Source organism: Pongo abelii, chromosome 6, assembly GCF_028885655.2.
Source record: "Pongo abelii isolate AG06213 chromosome 6, NHGRI_mPonAbe1-v2.0_pri, whole genome shotgun sequence".
NCBI classification, from domain to species: Eukaryota; Metazoa; Chordata; class Mammalia; order Primates; family Hominidae; genus Pongo; species Pongo abelii.
The window spans coordinates 51,955,879-51,977,685 of NC_071991.2; the positions used below are offsets into that span (position 1 = coordinate 51,955,879).

General features: G+C 45.3%; 1 protein-coding gene across 1 annotated transcript in view; it reads right to left on the reverse strand.

Moving 5' to 3' along the window:
- Positions 1–20,944, reverse strand: part of FKBP9 (FKBP prolyl isomerase 9) — a 49,168-nt gene extending 28,224 nt beyond the window's left edge. The window contains exons 1-4 of the mRNA XM_002818068.5: positions 20,527–20,944; positions 3,617–3,762; positions 3,004–3,193; positions 1,881–2,026 (exon numbers count right to left, since the gene is read on the reverse strand). Coding sequence (XP_002818114.2) covers positions 1,881–2,026; positions 3,004–3,193; positions 3,617–3,762; positions 20,527–20,747 — 703 coding nt within the window. The 5' untranslated portion in view covers positions 20,748–20,944. The remainder of the gene's footprint in view (positions 1–1,880; positions 2,027–3,003; positions 3,194–3,616; positions 3,763–20,526) is intronic.
- Between the last annotated feature and the right edge of the window lie 863 nt (positions 20,945–21,807).

Here is a 21,807-nt window from a genome sequence, read left to right on the forward strand (position 1 = left end):
GGTGACAGAGTGAGACCCTATCTCTAAAAATAATAATAACAATATCTTACATCTCGGTGGGGGGGAGAATTAAGACATACTTATGGCACTGCTTTAAACTTTATTTCTCTTTTAGTAGGGAATTCCACCCCTAATACTCTTTTTAAGAAACCATCTGCAGATCCCCAGCATGTAAAATATATAAAAGTGGGCCAGGCACAGTGGTTCACACCTGTAATCCCAGCGCTTTGGGAGGCTGAGGTGGATGGATGGCTTGACCTCAGCAGTTTGAGACCAGTCTGGCCAACATGGCAAAATGCTGTCTCTACTAAAAATACAAAAATTTGCCAGGCATGGTGGCATACGCTTGTAGTCCAAGCTACCTAGGAGGGTGAGGCAGGAGAATCTCTTGAACCCAGGAGGCACAGGTTGCAGTGAGCCGAGATCGCACCACTGCACTCCAGCCTAGGCAACAGAGTGAGACTCTGTCTCAAAAAAAAAAAAAAAGTGTATATATATACATATATATATATGTATATATATGAGTGTGTGTATATATATATGAGTATAGATATATATATATATATATGGAGGTAGAAAGGAGAGAAGGCTGAGCCCCATCACCTCGGGCTCCCTTCTCCTCCTGCTCCGCTCCACAGAGCCAGGAAACAACATCGAAAGCATATTAGCTATTGTAAGTTGGCTATCACTATCAGTAAACTTCTTAAGAAGCATTATGTTCTCATTTATATCCTTAACTACAAAGTCATGTGCTGCACAATGAAGTTTTGGTCAACAACAGACCACATATATGAGAGTGGTCCCATGAGATTATCATATCGTGTCTTTACTGTACCTTTTCTATGTTTAGATACACAAATTCTTACCATTGTGTTACAGTAGCTCACAGGATTCAGTACACATGCTGTGCAGGTTTGCAGCCTAGAGGAAACAGGTTACACCACACAGCCTAAGTGTGCAGCAGGCTGTAGCACCTAGGATTATGTAAGTGCACTCTATGGCATTTGCACAACAATGCAATTGCCTAATGATGCCTTTCTCAGAACATATCCCCATTATGAATCAACACATCACTGTATCCATCTGCTGTTTAAATGCCTACAGGCCTCTATGTTGTGCCAGCATGTCAATATGACTAAACGCACCTGAAATTCAAACATGAGTACCTGAGACATTCCATTTATCAGTCAATATTATGTGTTTTCCTTCACAGTAAAACTATAAACAGGACACTAATTGTAATTAACGTGTTTTCTAACATTACACTTTGCTTTTGTCCATATGGAGTTAATGTCATAGGTAAAACCCATTGTAGAGGTGCAAACGGGGAAATTTGGCAATTCTGACATTGTATGGCTAAATTTCTACCTGGATATCTGCAACTTTTATAGGGTCTAGTTCAAGTCTCATTTCACAAATATTAAAGCCAGAGAGGTTGGTGGCCAAGGCCATGACAGGTATGACAGGGGCAGAGGGGGTTACTTATGAATGCCAATGACCATAAGTTAAGTGGAAATTTCTGCAACTCAATCATCAGACAGCAGACAATCCAGACCAGCACTGTCAAATAGAACTTTCTGAGTGACGGAAATGATCTGGGTCTGTATCTGCACTGTCCACTATGGTGGCCCTCGGCAACGTGAGGCTATTGGGTACCTAAAATGTAGCAGTGTGACCAAGGAACTGAATTTTAAATTTTAGCTAATTTTAACTTGTTTCCATTTCAATATAAATAGCCACATGTAGCTAGTGGTTACCACATTGGACAGTGTAGGTCTAGACTGAAAGGTCTAGTGGGTTTCATGTAGTGACAATTGAATTAACCACTGCAATAAAAATAAGGGTAGGAGAGAGTGGCTCCAAGAAGGAGAAGGACTTACCATCTCCATCCTCTCCATAGGCCAGAAAAGGAGGAATGGTGATGATGCGCTTCTCACCCACACACATCCCCAGCAGCCCTTTATCCATTCCAGGAATCAGCCAGCCTATTCCCACATACGTGTCATATGTTTTCATGCGATTGTGACTGAAAGGTAATGAGAAAGGGAAAAAGTTCCACACCATGAGGATATTTCCAACTCATCTCTCAGTACGGTTTTTGTTACCCAAATATCAGCTAAACGATGATCCCATACCCATCCCTAGAGATGGACATTTATGGATCTTTCCCCCAAACAGAGGGCAGATGTCCTCAAGTTTAGAAAGAAATAAAAAGCATGCATTTATACTAGTGATAGACAAAAACAGGCCAGCTATTCCACTAATCAAACACGCTCTAATGAGAAGAAATTGCAAAGGGTTTCCTGATCTCCCGTGTAGCCCCATGCCTCTCCATAGCTTCATATACATTCATCTTTTCCCTCTTGCTTCCATGGGAAAACTATAAAAATGAACCAAAACATGCATAAGCCTCCTTAGAAATAGAGCCTTTCACGGCCGGGCGCGGTGGCTCACGCCTGTAATCCCAGCACTTTGGGAGGCCAAGGCAGGCAGATCATGAGGTCAGGAGATCGAGAACACCCTGGCTAATTTGCTGAAACCCCGTCTCTACTAAAAATACAAAAAATTAGCTTGGCGTGGTGGCGTGCGCCTGTAGTCTCAGCTACTTGGGAGGCTGAGGCAGGAGAATCGCTTGAACCCAGGAGGCAGAGGTTGCAGTGAGCCAAGATCGTGCCACTGCACTCCAGCCTGGGTGACAGGGTGAGACTCCATCTCAAAAAAAAGAAGAAATAGAGCCTTTCACTTAATGATGAGATCTCAAAATACTGTTAAGTTAGATAAACATTGCTCTTCAATGTTTCTAAGATGTATTAAAATTTTGACTCTGGCACCAGAGAAGATGCAACACTGACCAAAAGTCTTAAGTAGATGAGTTCGGTACTGGTTACAGTTGTGAAGAGTCCTTATTCTGGTTTCCCCATCGGCATAAAAAGCAAGTAAGATGGAAGGAAAGAACTATGCATGGGACATTTCACTGATACTGCCATGAATGACAGGACTTACCTTGAATCAAACAGAGTTCCATCCAGGAACGTCCCATTGTAGTGGTACCTCACAAAATCAGACACCTGGATGGTCCGAGGGCAACTTGGGGGCTTGAAATAGGTGTGAATCTGAACCCGGTCTTCAGAATTCCAAATATCCATCAGAAGTACATCAAAATGAAGCACTGAATTGGGGGGGATCACACCAGCTAGAAATTAAAGATTTCACACTGAGTTCACAGTTGCTGCTTTTCAGCCTAGATAAATAAACACCTAGGATGCTGCCAAGGTGAATGTGGGCCAAAAGGGTTCAAGCAGTCACTGCTCTACAATCCCAAAATGACCTATTCTTCCTCCCTCTTTCCTCCAAATGAAATTGAAAGAAAAGAGAAAAAACAGTTTTCTTCTCATTGAGGGTATCATTCAATACATCTGTGTTAATGACACTTTCTTTCACATCTAGAATAAATAAATAAACCTAAGATGGAAATTTTAGCTGTGTATGAGTTCACTGCTTTTCATTTTCCCCCAATCTAAAGCTTCCAAGATTCTCCAATCTGTTTGACTTAACATCCTAAAAGAGTTCTGATTGTTTCTGCTGATGCGTTTATAAACGAGGAAGAAAAGCTTACAAACTCCTTCACTTCCGTAGGCAAGCTTTGGGGGAATCTTCACGAAACGCCTCTCGTTTACGCACATCCCAACAAGAGCCTGGTCCATCCCTGTGATCAGCTGTCCTTTTCCCACAAACACGTTGAAAGTGGAGTCTCTGTCATAGCTGAAGACCCAAAGGGTAGGGAAAGAGAAAGAAAAGTATAAATAGTCACTTCCTCAGTAAACACCAACCTGTAAAAATGTGCCCATAGATGTAATGGGGCCACAGCAAAGCAAAAACCCTGCCAAGGAGTTACTGACACAGGAACATCTCCACTGGACAGTACTTGTAGGGTTGGAAATTTTAGACTACCTTGAATATTGCCAGCAAATCTAGTTCAATAAGAATCAGCATAACTCTCTCCAGGAAAAAAAAAAAAATGTGTTAAACTGATTTTGCAAAATAGTTACCTATTCTTTCACACACACAAAAAAGAAAGAGTTGGCTGTGGTTATGCCAGGGCTTTAGAAGGCCAAAGCAAGAGGAGTTAAGTTGAAGTTAGGAGTTCGAGACCAGCTGGGGCAACAAAGTGAGGCCCACTCTCTACTAAATAAATAAATACATATAATTAGCCAGGTGTGGTGGTGCATGCCTATAGTCCCAGCTACTTTGGAAGCTGAGGTAGGAGGATCGCTTGAGCCCAAGAGTTTGAGGCTGCAGTGAGCTATGATTGCACCACTGCACTCCAGCCTGGGCGACAGAGTCTCAAAAAATAAAATAAAATAAAATAAAAAAGACTTTACAGCCAGGTGCAGTGGCTCACACCTGTAATCCCAACACTTTGGGAGGCCAAGGAGAGTGGATCACCTGAGGTCAGCAGTTTGAAACCAGCCTGGCCAACACGGTGAAACCCCGTCTCTACTAAAAATACAAAAAATTAGCCAGGCGTGGTGGCACACGCCTGTAGTCCCAGCAACTCAGGAGGCTGAGGCAGGAGAATTGCTTGAACCTGGGAGGCGGAGATTGCAGTGAGCCGAGATAGCACCACTGCACTCCAGCCTAGGTGACAGAGCAAGACTCTGTGTCAAAAAAAAAAAAAAAAAAAAAAAAAACTTCATTTCATTTTCTATATGATTGGTACCTAAAACCAACATCATAGGTACTAATGGCCAAAGTTAACACACACACACACACACACACAGACACACACACACACTTGATTTTTTTTTAAAGTCATCCAGCTAAGTTAAACACACAGGCAGCATGGTAACAGCATAAAACATACTTAAACTCTCTTAACCTCAGTTTCCTCCACTGCAAAATGCAAGAAATAATAACAGCCTCCCCAGGATCTGTGTAACAACGTGAAAAATGCTCTGAAAACCTAAGTGTTATGCCAATATTGCTATAATTATCACAGGTAATAGAAAGTATGATGTAGTCTTAGGATCACTAATATACGTGTTTTAAAGGCTGATAGGCAATAGCCTTAGATCAAAAGATAAATAAGGAAATCATGGCTGTGACTCACACCTTTATCTTCTTCAATGTCAAATTTAGCAATAAACAGGGGCTTGCCTATTAGGGGACTGTGCCAGGTGCTTTGGGGGATATAAAGTACAAGGCATGGACTTTGCTTACAAGTACCTTATACACTGATAGAGACCCACAGGGTTTCAGAAGACATCAAATAAAATGCTCTATGGCATTTTATAATAACAAATTTTTACTCACTGACATGGAGGGATATATACAATAAGAGTAAAGGGCAGGTTACAATGCCAGGTGTGGTGGCTCATGCCTGTAATCTCAGCACTCTGGGAGGCCAAGGACAGTGGATCTCTTGAGATCAGGAGTTCGAGACCAGCCTGGCCAACATGGTGAAACCCCATCTCTACTAAAAATACAAAATTAGCCAGGCGTGGTGGTGTGCACCTGTAGTCCCAGCTACTTGGGAGCCTGAGGTACAAGCATTGCTTAAACCTGGGAGGTGAAGGTTGCAGTGAGCTGAGATGGTGCCACTGCACTGTCATCCAGCCTGGGTGACAGAGTGAAACTTTGTCTCAAAAAGGGTAGGGGGGAACAGGTTAACACAGTATAAAATCACTCCGTTTTCAACTTACATATATAGATGCATATGAAAAAATCCACAAGGCAATACATGAAATATTATCTATCATCTACAGGTAGAGGACTTCAGGTGACTGAATTTGTTTTCTCTTTAATTATCTTATTTTTCAAAATGATCACGTAATTACTTATGTAATAAAATGTTAAGAGCTGCTGGGATTTACTTCATGAGAATGTGTCACCCTTCATTTTGCAAAATACTTTCACGTTTTCCTCTTTTTCCCTAATGAACAGTTGGGCCAGCAAGAGAGTCCACCTCACCACTCTCCTCAGGGCAGCTTCCTGAGACCTGGCCCTCTTCTCTTTCTCCTCCTAGTTTTACAGCCTATTTTAATAAGTTTCCTTTCTTCAAGGTCAGTGAACAGAAAGCAAGATTTCAAGTACAGGCCAACAAGCCAGAGGACAAAAGCACATGGCCAGTTGTGTGCCCAAGTCAGCTTTACACCTCCACCCTCTACCTCCGGGGCCCCAATCCCCACCCCCTGGAATGCCTGCTCTTGAATTACACTTGGCTGGGGACTCGCCCTGCCACTAAGCCATCATCAGACTGGCAGATTTATTATAATAATGGGCCAGAAAGCAAGACTTCACACAGAACACACGCAAGCAGCAACAATGCACCGGCAAGAAACTACTTTAAAAATATCTTTTTCATTCACAGAACCCGAATATACTTCCCAAATTTAACAAAACTTTTTAATACTAACTAACATTTACAGAGTATCTATTATTTGTTGGGCACAGTAGCAAACTAAGCTCTTCAATATATACTACACCATTTAATCCTCATACAATACTTTAAGGTGGATGCTATGATACTCAGGCTCTTTGGAGGTTACAAAATTTCCCAAGCTCATGAAATTAAACATGAGGACGGAAAAAAGCAAGAATCCAGGACCATCTGAATCTCACACTCCAGGGTCAGGGCCTCCCTAGAGGTGTATAGAAACAGTTGTTGCCCAGCTTGGGCAACATTGTGAAATCCCATCTCTACTAAAAATACAAAAAATTAGCTGAGCATGGTGGTATGCGCATGTGGTCCCAGCTACTTGGGAGACTGAGGTGGGAGAATCGCTTGAGCCTGGGAGGCAGAGGCTGCAGTGAGCCAAGATCATACCCTGGCACTCAATCCTGGGTGACAGAGTGAGATCCTGGAAAGAAAGAAAGGAAAGAAAGGAAAGAAAGAAAGGAAGAAAGGAAGAAACAGTTGTTGCCTCACAGTATTAACTTCTTCATTTGATGTTGCCTAAGCACTGTGAACAATTAAGCACCAAAGTGCTAAAAACCAAAAAACCTTTCTGAAAGAAAATGTATACATTTATACATTAATAATGTATACATTTATATAAGAGGCTAACAATGCAAGACCAGTCTTATCTACTGCTTAAAATTCTGACCATCTGGAAAAATAAAGTTGTTCTGAACAAATTTATTCTGATCAGCACAACTGGCACAAACTCATGGGCAGCATCAAGCCCAGAACCGGTCATGAAAATTACTTCTGCACACTCTGGAGTAAGCATTTATACAACCTGTCCTGGGATCTGGCTTATTTACATCTTTTACGGGCATCTCATTCGGGGCCTGCAGGAAACAGATGACACACCCAAACGAAGCTGTTCCAGGAAAGTTTAAAATGGGGTTGTGCACAGCTGAGATCATAATCAAAGGTGAAAAACTCAAAGGTGTTCCCCTGTGATTGGGAACAAGGAAAAGATGCTTGCTTTCAACACTTCTATTCAGCATGGTCCTGGAACTCCTAGCTAGAGCAATTAAACAAGAAAAAGAAATACATGGCACAGAAATTGGAAAGGAAGAAGTAGAAATATCTCTTTTAACTGACGAAATAACTTTATATATAGAAAACCCTGTAAGAGTCCATAAAAAAAGCTGTTAAAACTAATAAACATTGGACTTCATGGTTCTGCGGGGAAAAAAAACCAACTAATAAACAAATTTGGCAAAGTTGCAGGATACAAAATCAACACCCCAAAATCAGTTGCATTTCTATACACTAATAATGAACAATCTTAAAAAAGGAAATGAACAAAATAATTCTATTTACAATAGCATCAAGAAGAATGAAATACTTAGGATAAACCTAACCAAGGAGGCAAAAGACTACAATGGAAACTAGAAAAACACTGCTGAAAGAAATTAAAGAGGGCCAGGTGCAGTGGCTCACGCATGTAATCCCTGCACTTTGGGAGGCCAAGGCGGGTGGATTACCTGAAGTCAGGAGTTTGAGACCAGCCTGGCCAACATGGTGAAACCTGTCTCTACTAAAAATACAAAAATTAGCCAGGCATGGTTGCATATGCCTGTAATCCCAGCTACTCGGGAGGCTGAGACAGGAGAATCGCTTGAACCTGGGAGATGGAGATTGTGGTGAGCCGAGATTGCACCACTTCACTCCAGTCTGGGCAACAGACTGAGACTCTGTCTCTAAAAAAAGAAATAAATAAATAAATTAAAGAGGACACAAATAAATGGAAAGACATTTCTTGTTCATGGATGGGAAGACTTAATATGGCTAAGATGTCCACACTAACCAAAGCAATCTATTGATTCAATGCAATTCCTACCAAAATCCTGATGGCATTTTTTGCAGAACTAGAAAAAAAAATACTAAACTAAAATTCATACGGAATTTTTTTTTTTTTTTTTTTTTTTTTGAGATAGAGTCTCACTCTGTCACCCAGGCTAGAGTGCAGTGGTGCAATTTCGGCTCACTGCAACTTCTTCCTACCGGGTTCAAGCAATTCTGCCTCAGCCTCCTGAGTAGCTGGGATTATAGGGGCCTGCCACCATGCCTGGCTAATTTTTGTATTTTTAGTAGAGACAGGGTTTCACCATGTTGGCCAGGCTGGTCTTGAACTCCTGACCTCAGGTGATCAGACTGCCTCGGCCTCCCAAAGTGCTGGGATTACAGGTGTGAGCCACGGTGCCTGGCCTTGGAATTTTGAAGGACTCTAAAGAGCCAAAACAATCCTGAGAAAGAAGAACAAAGCTGGAGGCCTCACACTTCCTGATTTTAAAACATATTATGAAGCTATCATAATCAAGGCAGCACGGTACTGACCCAGATACAGACACATAGACCAATAGATCAAAATAGCCCAGAAATAAACTTTTGCCTATATGGTCAAATGAGCTTTGACAAGGGCTAAGGCTACACAGTGGGTAAAGGATGGTCTCTTCAATAAACGGTGCTGGGAAAATCGGATCTCCACATGCAAAAGAATAAAGTTGGAGATTCTTACTTTATACCATAGGAAACAATCAATTCAAAATGGATTAAATGCATAAATATAAGATCCAAAACTATAAAACTAGGAAAAAAACACAAGGGAAAAGCATCATGACATTGGATTGGATATGACACCAAAAGCACAGGTAACAAAAACAAAAACAGACAAAGGGGACTTTGTCAAACTTTAAAACTCTGAGCAGCAAAGAAAACAATCAACAGAGTAAAAAGGCAACCTAAAAAATGGGAGAAAATGTTTGCAAACCTCAAATGTGATAAGGGATTAATATCTAGAATATATAAAGAACTCCTAAAACTCAACAACCACAAAATAATCCAATTTTAAAATGAGCAAAGGGATTGAATGAATATTTCTCCAAAGAAGATATACAAATGGCCGACAAGCATATGAAAAGATGCTCCACATCACTAAACAGCGGAGAAATGCAAATCAAAAACCACAATGCAGGCCAGGCATGGTGGCTCACGCCTGTAATCCCAGCACTTTGGGAGACTGAGATGGGCGGATCACCTGAGGTCAGGAGTTCAAGACCAGCCTGGCCAACATGGCAAAACCCCATCTCTACTAAAAATACAAAAATTAGCCAGGCATGGTGGCATATGCCTGTAGTCCCAGCTACTCGGGGGGCTGAGGCAGGAGAATCGCTTGAACCTAGGAGGCAGAGGTTGCAGTGAGCTAAGATCATGCCACTGCACTCCTGCCTGGGCGACAAAAGTGAAACTCTGTCTCAAAAAAAAAAAAGAAAGAAAAAGAAAGCCGCAATGCAATATTATCTCACACACACTTGTTAGAATGGCCACTATCAAAAAACTGGAAAATAAAAAGTGATGGAGAGGATATGGAGAAATCGGAATCTTTGTGCACTTTGATGGGAATGCAAAATGTTGTACTTGCTCTAGAAAATGGTCTGTAGGCTCCTCAAAAAATTAAAAATAGAAGTACTGTATGATCTAGCAATCCTATCTCTTGGTGTATACCCAAAAGAACTGAAAACAGAATCAGGCCGGACGCAGTGGCTCATGCCTGTAATCCAAGGTTGAAGCTTGAGCCCAAGAGTTCAAGACCCGCCTAGGCAACCTGGTGAAACACCATCTTTACAAAAACACAAAAATTAGCTATGTGTGGTGGTGCACAGGTACTGTAGTCCCAGGTACTCGGGAGGTTGAAGTGAGAGGATCGCTTGAGCTCAGGAGGTCAAGCCTGCAGTAAGCTGTGATTATGCCACTGCACTTGACCCTGAGCAACAGAACAAAAGACTCTGTCCAAGCCAGGTGCGGTGGCTCAAGCCTGTAATCCCAACAGTTTGGGAGGCTGAGGCAGGCAGATCACCTGAGGTCGGGAGTTAGAAACCAGCCTGACCAACATGGAGAAACCCTGTCTCTACTAAAAATACAAAAATCAGCTGGGCATAGTGCTGGGTGCCTGTAATCCCAGCTACTCAGGAGGCTGAGGCAGGAGAATCACTTGAACCTGGGAGGCGGAGGTTGCGATGAGCTGAGATCGCACTATTGCACTCCAGCCCAGGCAATAAGAGCGAAACTGTCTCAAAAAACAAAACAAAACAAAACAAAAAAACCACTCTGTCTAAACTAAAACAAAAACAAAACAACAACAACTCAGATATTTGCACACACATGTTCAACTCAGCACGATTTACAATAGCCAAAAGCTAGAAGCAATCTAAATGTCCATAGACAAATAAATGGATAAAAAATATGTGGCATATACACACAATGAAATATTATTCCGCCTTAAAAAAGAAGGAAATCCTATCACATGCTACAATATGGATGAACCTTGAGGACATTACGTAAAGTGAAACAAGCCAGTCACAGAAAGACAAATATTGCATGATTCCACGAATTATATGAGGTATCTAAAGTAGTCAAACTCATAGAAACAGAAAGTGGAATGTTGTTATCAGGGGACAAGGAAGAGGGAAAAATGCAGAGAAGTTGTTCAATGGACATAAAGTTTCAATTTTGCAAGATGGAAAAATTCTAGAGATATATCGCACAACAGTGTGAATATAGCTAACACTATTATACAGTTCAAAATGGTTACAATGGTAAATTTTATGTTTTTTTTAAAGTAATAACAAAGTGGGTGTGTGCAAAGGTGTGTACAGAACACAGCAAAACACAAGGGATAGTACCTCTGTGGCTGGGTAGGGAATGCTGCTATCATACCTGAGCTTGAATGACAGAGACAGAGAGGGCAGCCAGGGGCTACCTGACAGGAACTGGGCCCTTTAGTTTAGGGCCACAATCCATGGTGACCCTACAGACAGGAAGCCAGAGGAATACATACCTTCACCTCACTCTCTTCCCTCCCTTTGAACATCTGATGCCTGATAGGGTTTGGATCTGTGTCCATGCCAAATCTCATGTTGAAATGTAATCCCCAGTGTTGGAGGTGGGGCCTGGTGGGAGGACTTAGCGCCATCCCCTTGGTGATGAATGAGTTCACAGATCTGCTTGTTTAAAAGTGTGTGGCACCTCCCACCCTCTCTCTCTTGCTCCTGCTCTTGCCATGTGAGATGTCTGCTCCCCTTTTCCCTTCCACCATCACTATAAATCTCCTGAGGTCCTCACCAGAAGCTGACGACAGCATGCTATGCTTCCTGTACAGCCTGCAGAACTGTGAGCCAATTAAACCTCTTTTCTTATAAATTACCCAGCCTTGGGTATTTCTTTCCAGTGACGCAGGAATGGCTTATCACAATGTCCCATTGGCTGAACCCAACCAAAGCCAGAAGACAAAGGGTCATTAATGCAACCCATACTATGCACATGTAGTCCATACATGTCAGCCTCCCAGAGCAAAAAGCAAATGGAACAGGTGAAGGGTGGACCTAGAAAGGCAAATGGAAACCACCTAGCACATCCAACACCCTCCTTTCCTCTCCACCAGCTTATTTTTGTCCCCTTCCATCACTGCCCCAGGGGGGTGATGGGAAAGTTGTCTGTAGCACCATCTGATGATGCTCTTTAAAATTATTAACCCAAGGACCACTGAGACAGGAGACATCATAGTCAACACACTAAACTGCCTACACAAAAGCTCACATTATATTGGCAACACATTACTTGAGATAAATAACTATCCTCATGGATATATTCTTTTTTTTTTTTTTTTTTTTGAGATGGCGTCTCACTGTCACCCAGGCTAGAGTGCAGTGGCACAATCTTGGCTCACTGCAACCTCTGCCTCTCATGTTCAAGCAATTCTCCTGCCTCAGCCTCCCTAGAAGCTGGGATTACAGGCACACACTACCACACCCAGCTAATTTTTGTATTTTTAGTAAAGATTCAGTTTCACCATGTTGGCCAGGCTGGTCTTGAACTCCTGACCTCAGGTGATCCACCTGCCTTGGCCTCCCAAAGTGCTGGGATTAGAAGCATAAGCCACCGCGCCCAGCCCCCCATGGCTATATATAAAAATATAAATATATAAAAATATAAATATAAATATAAATATATAAAAATATAAATATAAATATAAATATATAAAAATATATATAAATATATATATATAAATATATATATAAAAATATATATATATTTTTTTTTTTTGAGATGGAGTCTCGCTCTGTCGCCCAGGCTGGAGTGCAGTGGTGCAATCTCGGTTCACTGCAAGCTCCACCTCCTGGGTTCAAGCAATTCTCCTGTCAGCCTCCTGAGTAGCTGGGATTACAGGTGCATGCCACCATGCCCAGCTAATTTTTGTAATTTTAGTAGAGATGGGGTTTCACCATGTTGGTCAGGCTGACTTGAACTCCTGACCTCATGATCCACCTGCCTCGGCCTCCCAAAGTGCCGGGATCACAAGCATGAGCCACCATGCCTGGCCCCCATGGCTATATTCTTAAGGCATAATGGGGCTTCTAAATGTAGGTTTAAATCTGCAATAAAAACGAGCTTTTAAAAGGACAAATGACAGGCTGGGCACGGTGGCTCAAGCGGTAATCCCAACACTTTGGGAGGCTGAGGCAGGTGGATCACTTGAGCTCAGGAGTTCGAGACCAGCCTGGGCAACATGACAAAATCTTGTCTCTACCAAAAATACAAAAATTAGCCAGGTGTGGTAGCACACACCTGTGATCCTAGCTACTCGGGTGGCTGAGGCCTAAGAATTGCTTGAACCCAGGAGGCAGAGGTTGCAGTGAGCACCACTGCACTCCAGCCTGGGAAACAGAGTGAGACCCTGTCTCAAAAAGAAAGAAATTTAAAAAAGACTGCCATATTTTGAGAACCCATAACAGAAGGGAGGCAAAGTAAGGAAGAACAAGTCCACTGGGCACGGGAACTACCCTTTGGGGGCCTCAAAGTTGGTCTTGTCTCACTTGGGCCAACTCAGACGGCTGACTCACAGGGGACCTGCTTGACGTTTGGACTGTGGTTCTGCCACCACCCTTCACGAATGGGACTGAAACTCACCTCCCCACTGGCCGCCTAGCTCCCAGCTGAGACTCACCCCCTCTGCTGGCTGAGTTTCACTACTGAGACTGATCTTACTGCAGACTTGAAAGCAGGGAGGCAGAGTCTGGCTTTTCTGCCTCCCACCTCCCTCTCCAGACATTCACTCCCAAAGGGGACTCTGGGCTTTCTAGACCCTTTGCCTAAGACTATTTCCCTCAAACAACCATCTCTACCAGTAGCTAATGAGACATGCCAGGGAGAAAAGAAAAGCAGTTAATGAACCGGCAAACTACCCAGACAGGAAAGTGTGAGAACGCTGCAGAGGAGGAAGGTTAGAGGAGGTGAGGGAGGAGAGAGGGAGCAAGCGGGAACAGAGAAGAAATGAGAGAGAACGCCTCCATTCATAGCTCCTCAGAGAATCAGACCCTGAAACATGAGCTGTTGGCTTGGATGGGCTTTGACCCATTAAAACATCATTAAATGAAAAACTTTGCAAAGCAAAGCAAAATCCATTGTTGTTATTGATTTTTGTTTTTAAGCAACTGCACAAATTAAAATGTCAGATCCCTATAGATGATTCCCATTTTTCACAGGGCTTAACCCAGTAAAATACCATACAGCCAAATTAAATTGTTAATATAAATGTGTAATTGCTCGCAATGACCCACAAATGAAAATTCAAAGCCCTGCTAATAAGTCTTCACCAGGGGTGCTTGGCCAGCTGCCAATGGCCTCAGGAGACCGCAGTGAGAAGTGGCTAGGATCTTCCCCTAGTTAGCAGAAACGCACAGGGCTAATGCATGGTAGCAGCCTCCCTTTCAGCACTCCCCTTCTCCATAGAAAGAGTTGCGATGTGGAGTCACACTCTAAACAACTCCTAAGTTAGCATGTCCTGACCTGGCCAGTCGCTCTGACACCACTGCCCCTGTCAGGCCCCCCGACTCCATCCTGGCTGCTGCCCAGCCCACTGGCTCTTCCCTGAGGACCAGTCCTGCTGAAAGGGTGAGCCTGGGCCCCCACTTAGGACCATGTGACTTAACACCCAATAGGGTAGTCACCTGCCCCAAGCAGGACCCATCAGATTATTTCCTGGAAACCTAGAAGTGAGAAAGTCCAGTTTGTCGGCATTGGTGCTGGATCCCAGAGGTCATGTGTGCAGCATGGGGAGCTTACTGGAGCACTCTCTTTCTAGTGGGAGAGAATGAAGCCCCGTTTGCAACCCCTTGGGGAGAGGCAGAAAGTCACCTCAGTCCATGATTCTGGACCCTCACAAGGAATTGGAGATCCTTCCAATAAATTCCCACTCCTTTCTGCTTAAGTCTGCAGGACGGGCTTGTGTTCACCCCAACCCTGACTTGAGGGCAGGGATTTTTGTCAGCTTTATCCTCTGCTGTATCCCAGTACCTGGAATGTTAGAAGCTGGATGAATCCCTGTGTAAAAGGAAGCCCCAATGAGGCTGATCTCTAGAATTTCTACTTACACTATCAGTCCATCCACTGAGTGCCTCAATCCCCTTACTCCTCTGAACAAAAACCTTCCCTTCACAAGATTCTGAACAGAAGCATGTATTCAGGGCAACTTGAATCTATGGGATGAAAAAAAAAAATACCAAGTCCACAACACCTAGCTCAGCCACCCTGGCCTCCCAAGGACTGCTTCTCCCACACCCTTCCAGTGCCAGGTCCCCTGCCTCCTGACCCAAATATTGGGGCCTCTCACTGTTCCTTGAGCATGCACTACTCAGGCCCAGACTCTGGTCCACCCCATCCAGTCTCTTAAACACACCCCCCGCTTCAAGGAATGAAATCCCATCCATGCTCAAGGCCCAACTCAAGCATCAGCTCCTCCTCAAAGCCTTTCATATGGCTTCAGCAAGAAGAAATCCTTCCCTCCCTGGAACGGGTAGAGGTATCTACGCATAATACTCACAAGGCACTCACTGCATGCTGGCTGCTTTGTGTGAGGCATGAGAGCTCCTCAGTCCAGAATCTGAAGGTCAGTTATATTAGCTGGGTGACCACTGTCCTCTCACCTTTCTGGGCCTGTCGCCCCATCCTCCCACCCCTCACTCCTACTGCTTTTTCTCCATAGTCCTCACCAACTTCTACTTTACCATATAACTTAAAGAGTATGCCTGTCCTCTCACTAGTATGTAAGCTCCATGAGGGCAGAGATTTCTGTTTTATTTACTGTTACATCCTTGGCACCTGCAAGAGTTGGTACTCAGTAAATATTTGTTGGATGAATAAATGAATTCCAGCCTGGCCAAGGTGGCGAAACCCCATCTCTACTAAACACACAAAAATTAGCCAGGTGTGGTGCTGCACACCTGTAATCCCAGCTACTCAGGAGGCTGAGGCACAAGAATTGCTTGAACCCAGGAAGCAGAGGCTGCAGTGATGTGAGACTGCATCACTGCACTCCAGCCTGGGCAACAAAGCGAGACACTGTCTCAAAAAAAAAAAGAATGAATAAATGAATGAATATACAAAATGAAGTTGACCCCGTTATTGAGTTCATGATTCTTTTATTTAGTTAGTTAGTTTTTGAGACGGAGTTTAGCTCTTGTTGCCCAGGCTGTAGTGCAATGGCGCGATCTCGACTCACCGCAACCTCCACCTCCCAGGTTCAAGCGATTCTCCTGCCTCAGCCTCCCGAGTAGCTGGGATTACAGGCATGCACCACCACACTCGGCTAATTTTTTGTATTTTTAGTAGAGACGGGGTTTCTCCATGTTGCTCAGGCTGGTCTCCAACTCCCTCAGGTGATCTGCCCGCCTCGGCCTCCCAAAGTGCTGGGATTACAGGCATGAGCCACCACGCCTGGCTGAGTCTGTGATTCTTTTAGAGCAGTGGTCCCCAACCTTTTTGGCCCCAAGGACCAGTTTCATGAAAGGAATTCACTTTTTCCATGACCGGGGTTGGGGGATGGTTTTGGGATTATTCAGATACATTACATTTATTGTGCACTTTATTTCCATTATTATTACACTGTAATATATAATGAAATAATTATACAACTCACCATAATGTAGAATCAGTGGGAACCCTGAGCTAGTTTTCCTGCAACTAGATGGTCCCATCTGGGGGTGATGGGAGACAGTGACAGATCATCACGCATTAGATTCTCATAAGGAGCACATAACCTAGATCCCTCCCATGTGCAGTACACAATAGGGTTCATGTGCCTATGAGAATCTAATGCCACTGCTGATCTGACAGGAGGCCGAGCTCAAGCAGTGATGTGAGCAATGCAGAGACACTGTAAATACAGATGAAGCTTTGCTTGCTCACCTGCTGCTCACCTCCGGCTGTGCAGGCCTGTTCCTAACAGGCCACAGACCACAACAGGTCCGTGGCCCAGGGGTTAGGGACCCCTGTTTTTTTTATTTATTTACTTATTTATTTATTTTTGTAAATTGATATCCCATTTCAGTACCCCTGTTTTAGAGCAATGGTTCTCAAAGTGTGGTCCTCAGACCAGTGGCATCAGCTGGGAACTTGTCAGAAAAGCAAATTCCTAGGCCCTATCCCCAGAGCTACTGTATCGGAAACTGTATAACAGGCTCTCTATGTGATTCAGAAGTATATGCAGTTTAAACACTACTGTGCTAGAGCATCTGGAACTCTGTATACCCAAAAAGGTATGTGGTAGACACATAATAATATTTATCAAAAGACAAGCCTGGACCTTGGGGTCTGCAGACACACTCCTGAGCTCCTCCCTGGTGAATTTTAGTCATCCTTGGGTCTTATCCCTGCCATCCCAGGATTCCATCCTAACCTCCCCCACACACAGACACACAAACATATAGTTAAGCCTTCTCTGTGCTTTCATAGCTACTTACCTTTCTTCTATCATATACGTGGGTGGACTACAGACCATAGATTACGGCCATGAACTACCTGGGTTCAAATCTCCACTCAACCACTTAGCAGTTATGTTCCTTGGGCAAATCATTTGAACTTTCTGAGCCTCAGTTTCTTCATTTGTAATGAGGTACCTACCTCACTGTCTTGTGAAGTTAAACAAATTATTCTAAGATTAAATGAGTTAACATATGTGAAGGCACATGGTAAGAACTATGTGTCAACTCTATGAGAGACAGAGTGTGCGCTACTGTCTTACTGTACTTATCACACTATGTTGTAATAGCCTAGGCTGTAACTGGTAGGGATGGGGAAGAGACATACTAGACTAGGACTAGTCTCTGTCTTGAAGGATAGACGCTGAAAAATGTTTGATGAATGGATGGTAGATCCTCCATGCTCTTTCAACTGCCCTACACTGCCTCACAGTGGCTGCCGGCCCTAGAGATGTTCTAGATAGTAGGACAACTTATTCTACTGGAATTAATTACCATCAACTCAAGCAAGAAATTCTTCCCTATGAAAGAAGCACATGAAAGAAGATACACAAATGGTCAATACACACATGATGCTCAACATCGTTAGCCATTAGAGAAATGCAGATCAAAACCACAATGAGATATCATTTCACACCCACTAAATGGTTATAATCAAAGACACAGGCTGGGCATGGTGGCTCATGCCTGTAATCCCAGCACTTTGGGAGGCCGAGGTGGGCAGATCACCTGAGGTCAGGAGTTCGAGACCAGCCTGGCCAACATGGTGAAACCTCGTCTCTACTAAAAATACAAAAATTAGCCAGGCGTGGTGGCAGGCGCCTGTAATCCCAGCTACTCAGGAGGCTGAGGCAAGAGAATTGCTTGAACCCGGGAGGCAGGGAGGTTGCAGTGAGCTGTGATCGCACCATTGCACTCCAGCCTCGGTGACAAGAGCGAAATTCCGTCTCAAAAAAAAAAAAAAAAAAAAGACAAGTACAAGTGTTGTTGAGACTGTGGAGAACTATGAACCTTCATACACTGCTGGTGGGAATGTAAAATGGTGCAGCCATTGTGGGGAAACAGGTTGGCTATTCTTCAAAACGTTTATAACATAGGTGCCATAGGACACAGCAATTCCAACTCCTAGGTATATATCCAAAAAAAGGAAAAGGTACATCCACACAAAACCTTGCACATGAATGTTCATAACATCATTCATGATAGCCAAAAAGTATAAGCAATCCAAATGTCCATCAACTGATGAATGGACACAATGGAATATTACATATACAGCCACAAAAAGGAACGAAGTACTGATATACTTTACACCATAAATGAACCATGAAAGAAGCCAATTATACAACGCACCTCAAATTATATGATTCCATTTATACAAAATGTCCAGAAGAGGCAAATCCATAGAGACATAAAGTGGATTCGTGGCTGAAAGGGACTGGAGGGCAGTCTAACTGGGGTTGGGGAGTGACTGATAATGCGTCCAGCGTTTCTTTTTTAGGGGTGATGAAAATGTTTTGGAAATAGCTAGTTGTGATGTTTGCACAACTCTGTGAATATACTAAAAAACACTGAATTGTACACACCAAATGGGCAAATTGTATGGCATTATATCTCAATAAAGCTGGGTTTTTTTTGTTTTTTGTTTTTTTTGAGACGGAGTCTCGCTGTCGCCCAGGTTGGAGTGCAGTGGCGCGATCTCGGCTCACTGCAGGCTCCGCCTCCCAGCTTCACGCCATTCTCCTGCCTCAGCCTCCCGCGTAGCTGGGACTACAGGTGCCCGCCACCTCGCCCAAGTAATTTTTTGTATTTTTAGTAGAGACGGGGTTTCACCGTGTTAGCTAGGATGGTCTCAATCTCCTGACCTCGTGATCTGCCCGCCTCGGCCTCCCAAAGTGCTGGGATTACAGGCGTGAGCCACCGCGCCCAGCCTGTTTTTTTTTTTTTTTTAAAGCAACTAAAATAGTAGTAAGAATGACCATTTCTAAGCGCTTGCTAGTGCCACATACTATGCTGAACAGCTTTTGTATATTAATTGTCTGGAACTTCAAAAAAGTCAAGAGCCTACAAAACATTCATAATGACCCTAGGCCTTGGGGCACATAGCAGGGGCTCAACAAATAGCTCTCTCTGCCTGACCTAGTGATTCACGAAGGGAAGTGCTGGCACAGACCAGGCTTTGTAACAAAAGCCTTGGCGAGGAGTAGCCTGGTGCTGGACGAAGAGAGGCCTGTTAACCCCGAACCTAAACTGGAGGGAAACTGGAGAGCGGTGCTGTCATCCTGAGGCAGAGCTGAGAGAAGGAGTTTTGGGCCTGGTATAGGGCCTGGTGCAAAGCAGAGTGACGGTCCTGGACTACCTCCTGCCCACGAGAGGTGTTGCATTGTGTTTTGTTTTTTGATGGGATCTCTCTCTGTCTCCCAGGCTGCAGTGCAGTGGCACGATCATAGCTCACAGCAGCCCCAAACTCCTGGGCTCAAGCGATCCTCCCGCCTCGGCCTCTCAAAGTGCTGGGATTACAGGCGTGAGCCACCACGCCCAGCCCCAAGAGTGGTTTTTGTATGGCAGGAAAGGAAGGGCAGTGGTAGTTGCGCGCACAAACTGGAGTTGGATTAAACAATCTGACTCCATTGTTTAAACACGTTTCTTAGCCTCAGTTGCTTGTTACCTTACTGATAAAATGAGGGTAGTGATAGTACCTACCTCACAAGACTGCTGTACAATTAAATGAGTTCACTACAATATGGAAAGTACTTAGAACTACACCTACACATTGTTAACAGCTCATTGTATGTTTGGGGCTGCTAGCCTCTTCATCATTGTTCTGTGTGAGAAGCACCATCTGACTAGATTCCCAAGAGAGCGGAGGGAAGGAACAGGAAAGGGAGAAGAGAGGCAGGCACGAACATCCACTCTTGGGGGTCCAGTTGTGCAACGTGGCCCCCACTTACACTGATTATTTTACACTGATTTTGCGTGTATCCATGCGCTAGGAGGAAAGGGAGGACGTGGTCTGCCCCAACCCCGCTGCTCAAGGTCCTCCAAGGGTCCAGTCTCCGGCTGGCGGCCTAGAGCACGTGAGGGCCGGGAGGCTCACCCGCGGCGGAGGGTCTGGGGTCTGGGAGGATCTGGGCAGCGGAAGAAGGGAGGAGCGCGGATGCACTGGGCGGAGCTAGGGGAGGTCCGGCAGGAGGGAAAGGCCTGTCTGGAGAGAGGGACGCGCATCCGCTGAGGCCGCGCCGGGCGCCAAGGGCGCGGTACCTGGAGTCGAACTTCTGGCCGTCGGGGAACGTCCCCACGTAGTGGTAGCGCACGAAGTCGCCGCTGCGCACGGTGCGCGGGCACTCGTCGGGCACGAAGCGCCGCTCGATCTGCAGCTCCGCGTCGGAGCCCAGGCCCGCCACGGGCGCTGCCTGCCCGGTCACCCAGAGCAGCAGCAGGAGCAGCGGTGGCGGCGGGGGCCTCCAGCCCCGGAACGCCATCGGGGCGGCGAGGAGAGTGGCGCGGACGCAGCGCGGAGCTCGGGCGGCAGGGGTCGGCCTGGGCGTGCGGCCGCGTTTGCAAACGTGGAACGGTCTTCTGGCCCTACCCGGGCTGCGGCCGCCACCCCTCTCCCCCGCCGCCCGCCCCACGGCCGCTGCTCGAGGGGAGGAGCCCAGCCTGGCCGCGCGCCGAGGGCGGGCCTGCGGCGCCCTGCCCCGCCCGGCCTTGGGAATGTGCGTGCCGCAGCGGGGAGGGGGGCTGGGAACTGCAGTGGGGACCAAGTCTGGGCCTAGAGAGGGCGTGTCCCCGAGCGAGACACTGTGATCTCCGGACAAGGCTTTGGCCCAAAGTCGGAAGAGAAAAGCGCGTACTGCCCAAGCCCACCCGCTGGTCTCCGCCCGTCCCTGGAGACACCAGGTTTGGTGCTGTGAGGGGCTCCTACGTGGCCGTGGATCTAATTTCCCCTTGCTGCTTTGGAGAGGGAGGGAAAATTAGATTTTATTTTTTTAAGCTTAGTTACAAGGGTATGGTCTACCTTGAAAGAGACCGAAACCATCCTTCAGGACTTTTTTTGTTTGTTTGTTTTTATACTACTTAAAGGAAAAGGGAGGCCGGGCGCCGTGGCTCACGCCTGTAATCCCAACGCTTTGGGAGGCCAAGGCAGGCGGATCATGAGGTCAGGAGATGGAGACCATCCTGGCCAACATGATGAAACCCCGTCTCTACTAAAAATACAAAAAAATTAGCCAGGCGTGGTGGCGCCTGCCTGTAGTCCCAGCTACTCGGGAGGCTGAGGCAGGAGAATCGCTTGAACCCGGGAGGCGGAAGTTGCAGCGAGCCGAGATCGCGCCACTGCACACCAGCCCTGGCGACAGTACGAGACTCTGTCTCCAAAAAAAGAAAAGGGAGGCATGTATTGCGAGAGTCTCCCGTGGCAGTTGTCTAGGCAAAAGTTTTAAGGCACCGTGAGGGTCCTCCAAGCCATCAGTGGCCGCACTGTGAGCTGATACTTGCATTCATCCCACAAGCTCCCATATACCAGCCTATGCCAGGGAGGAC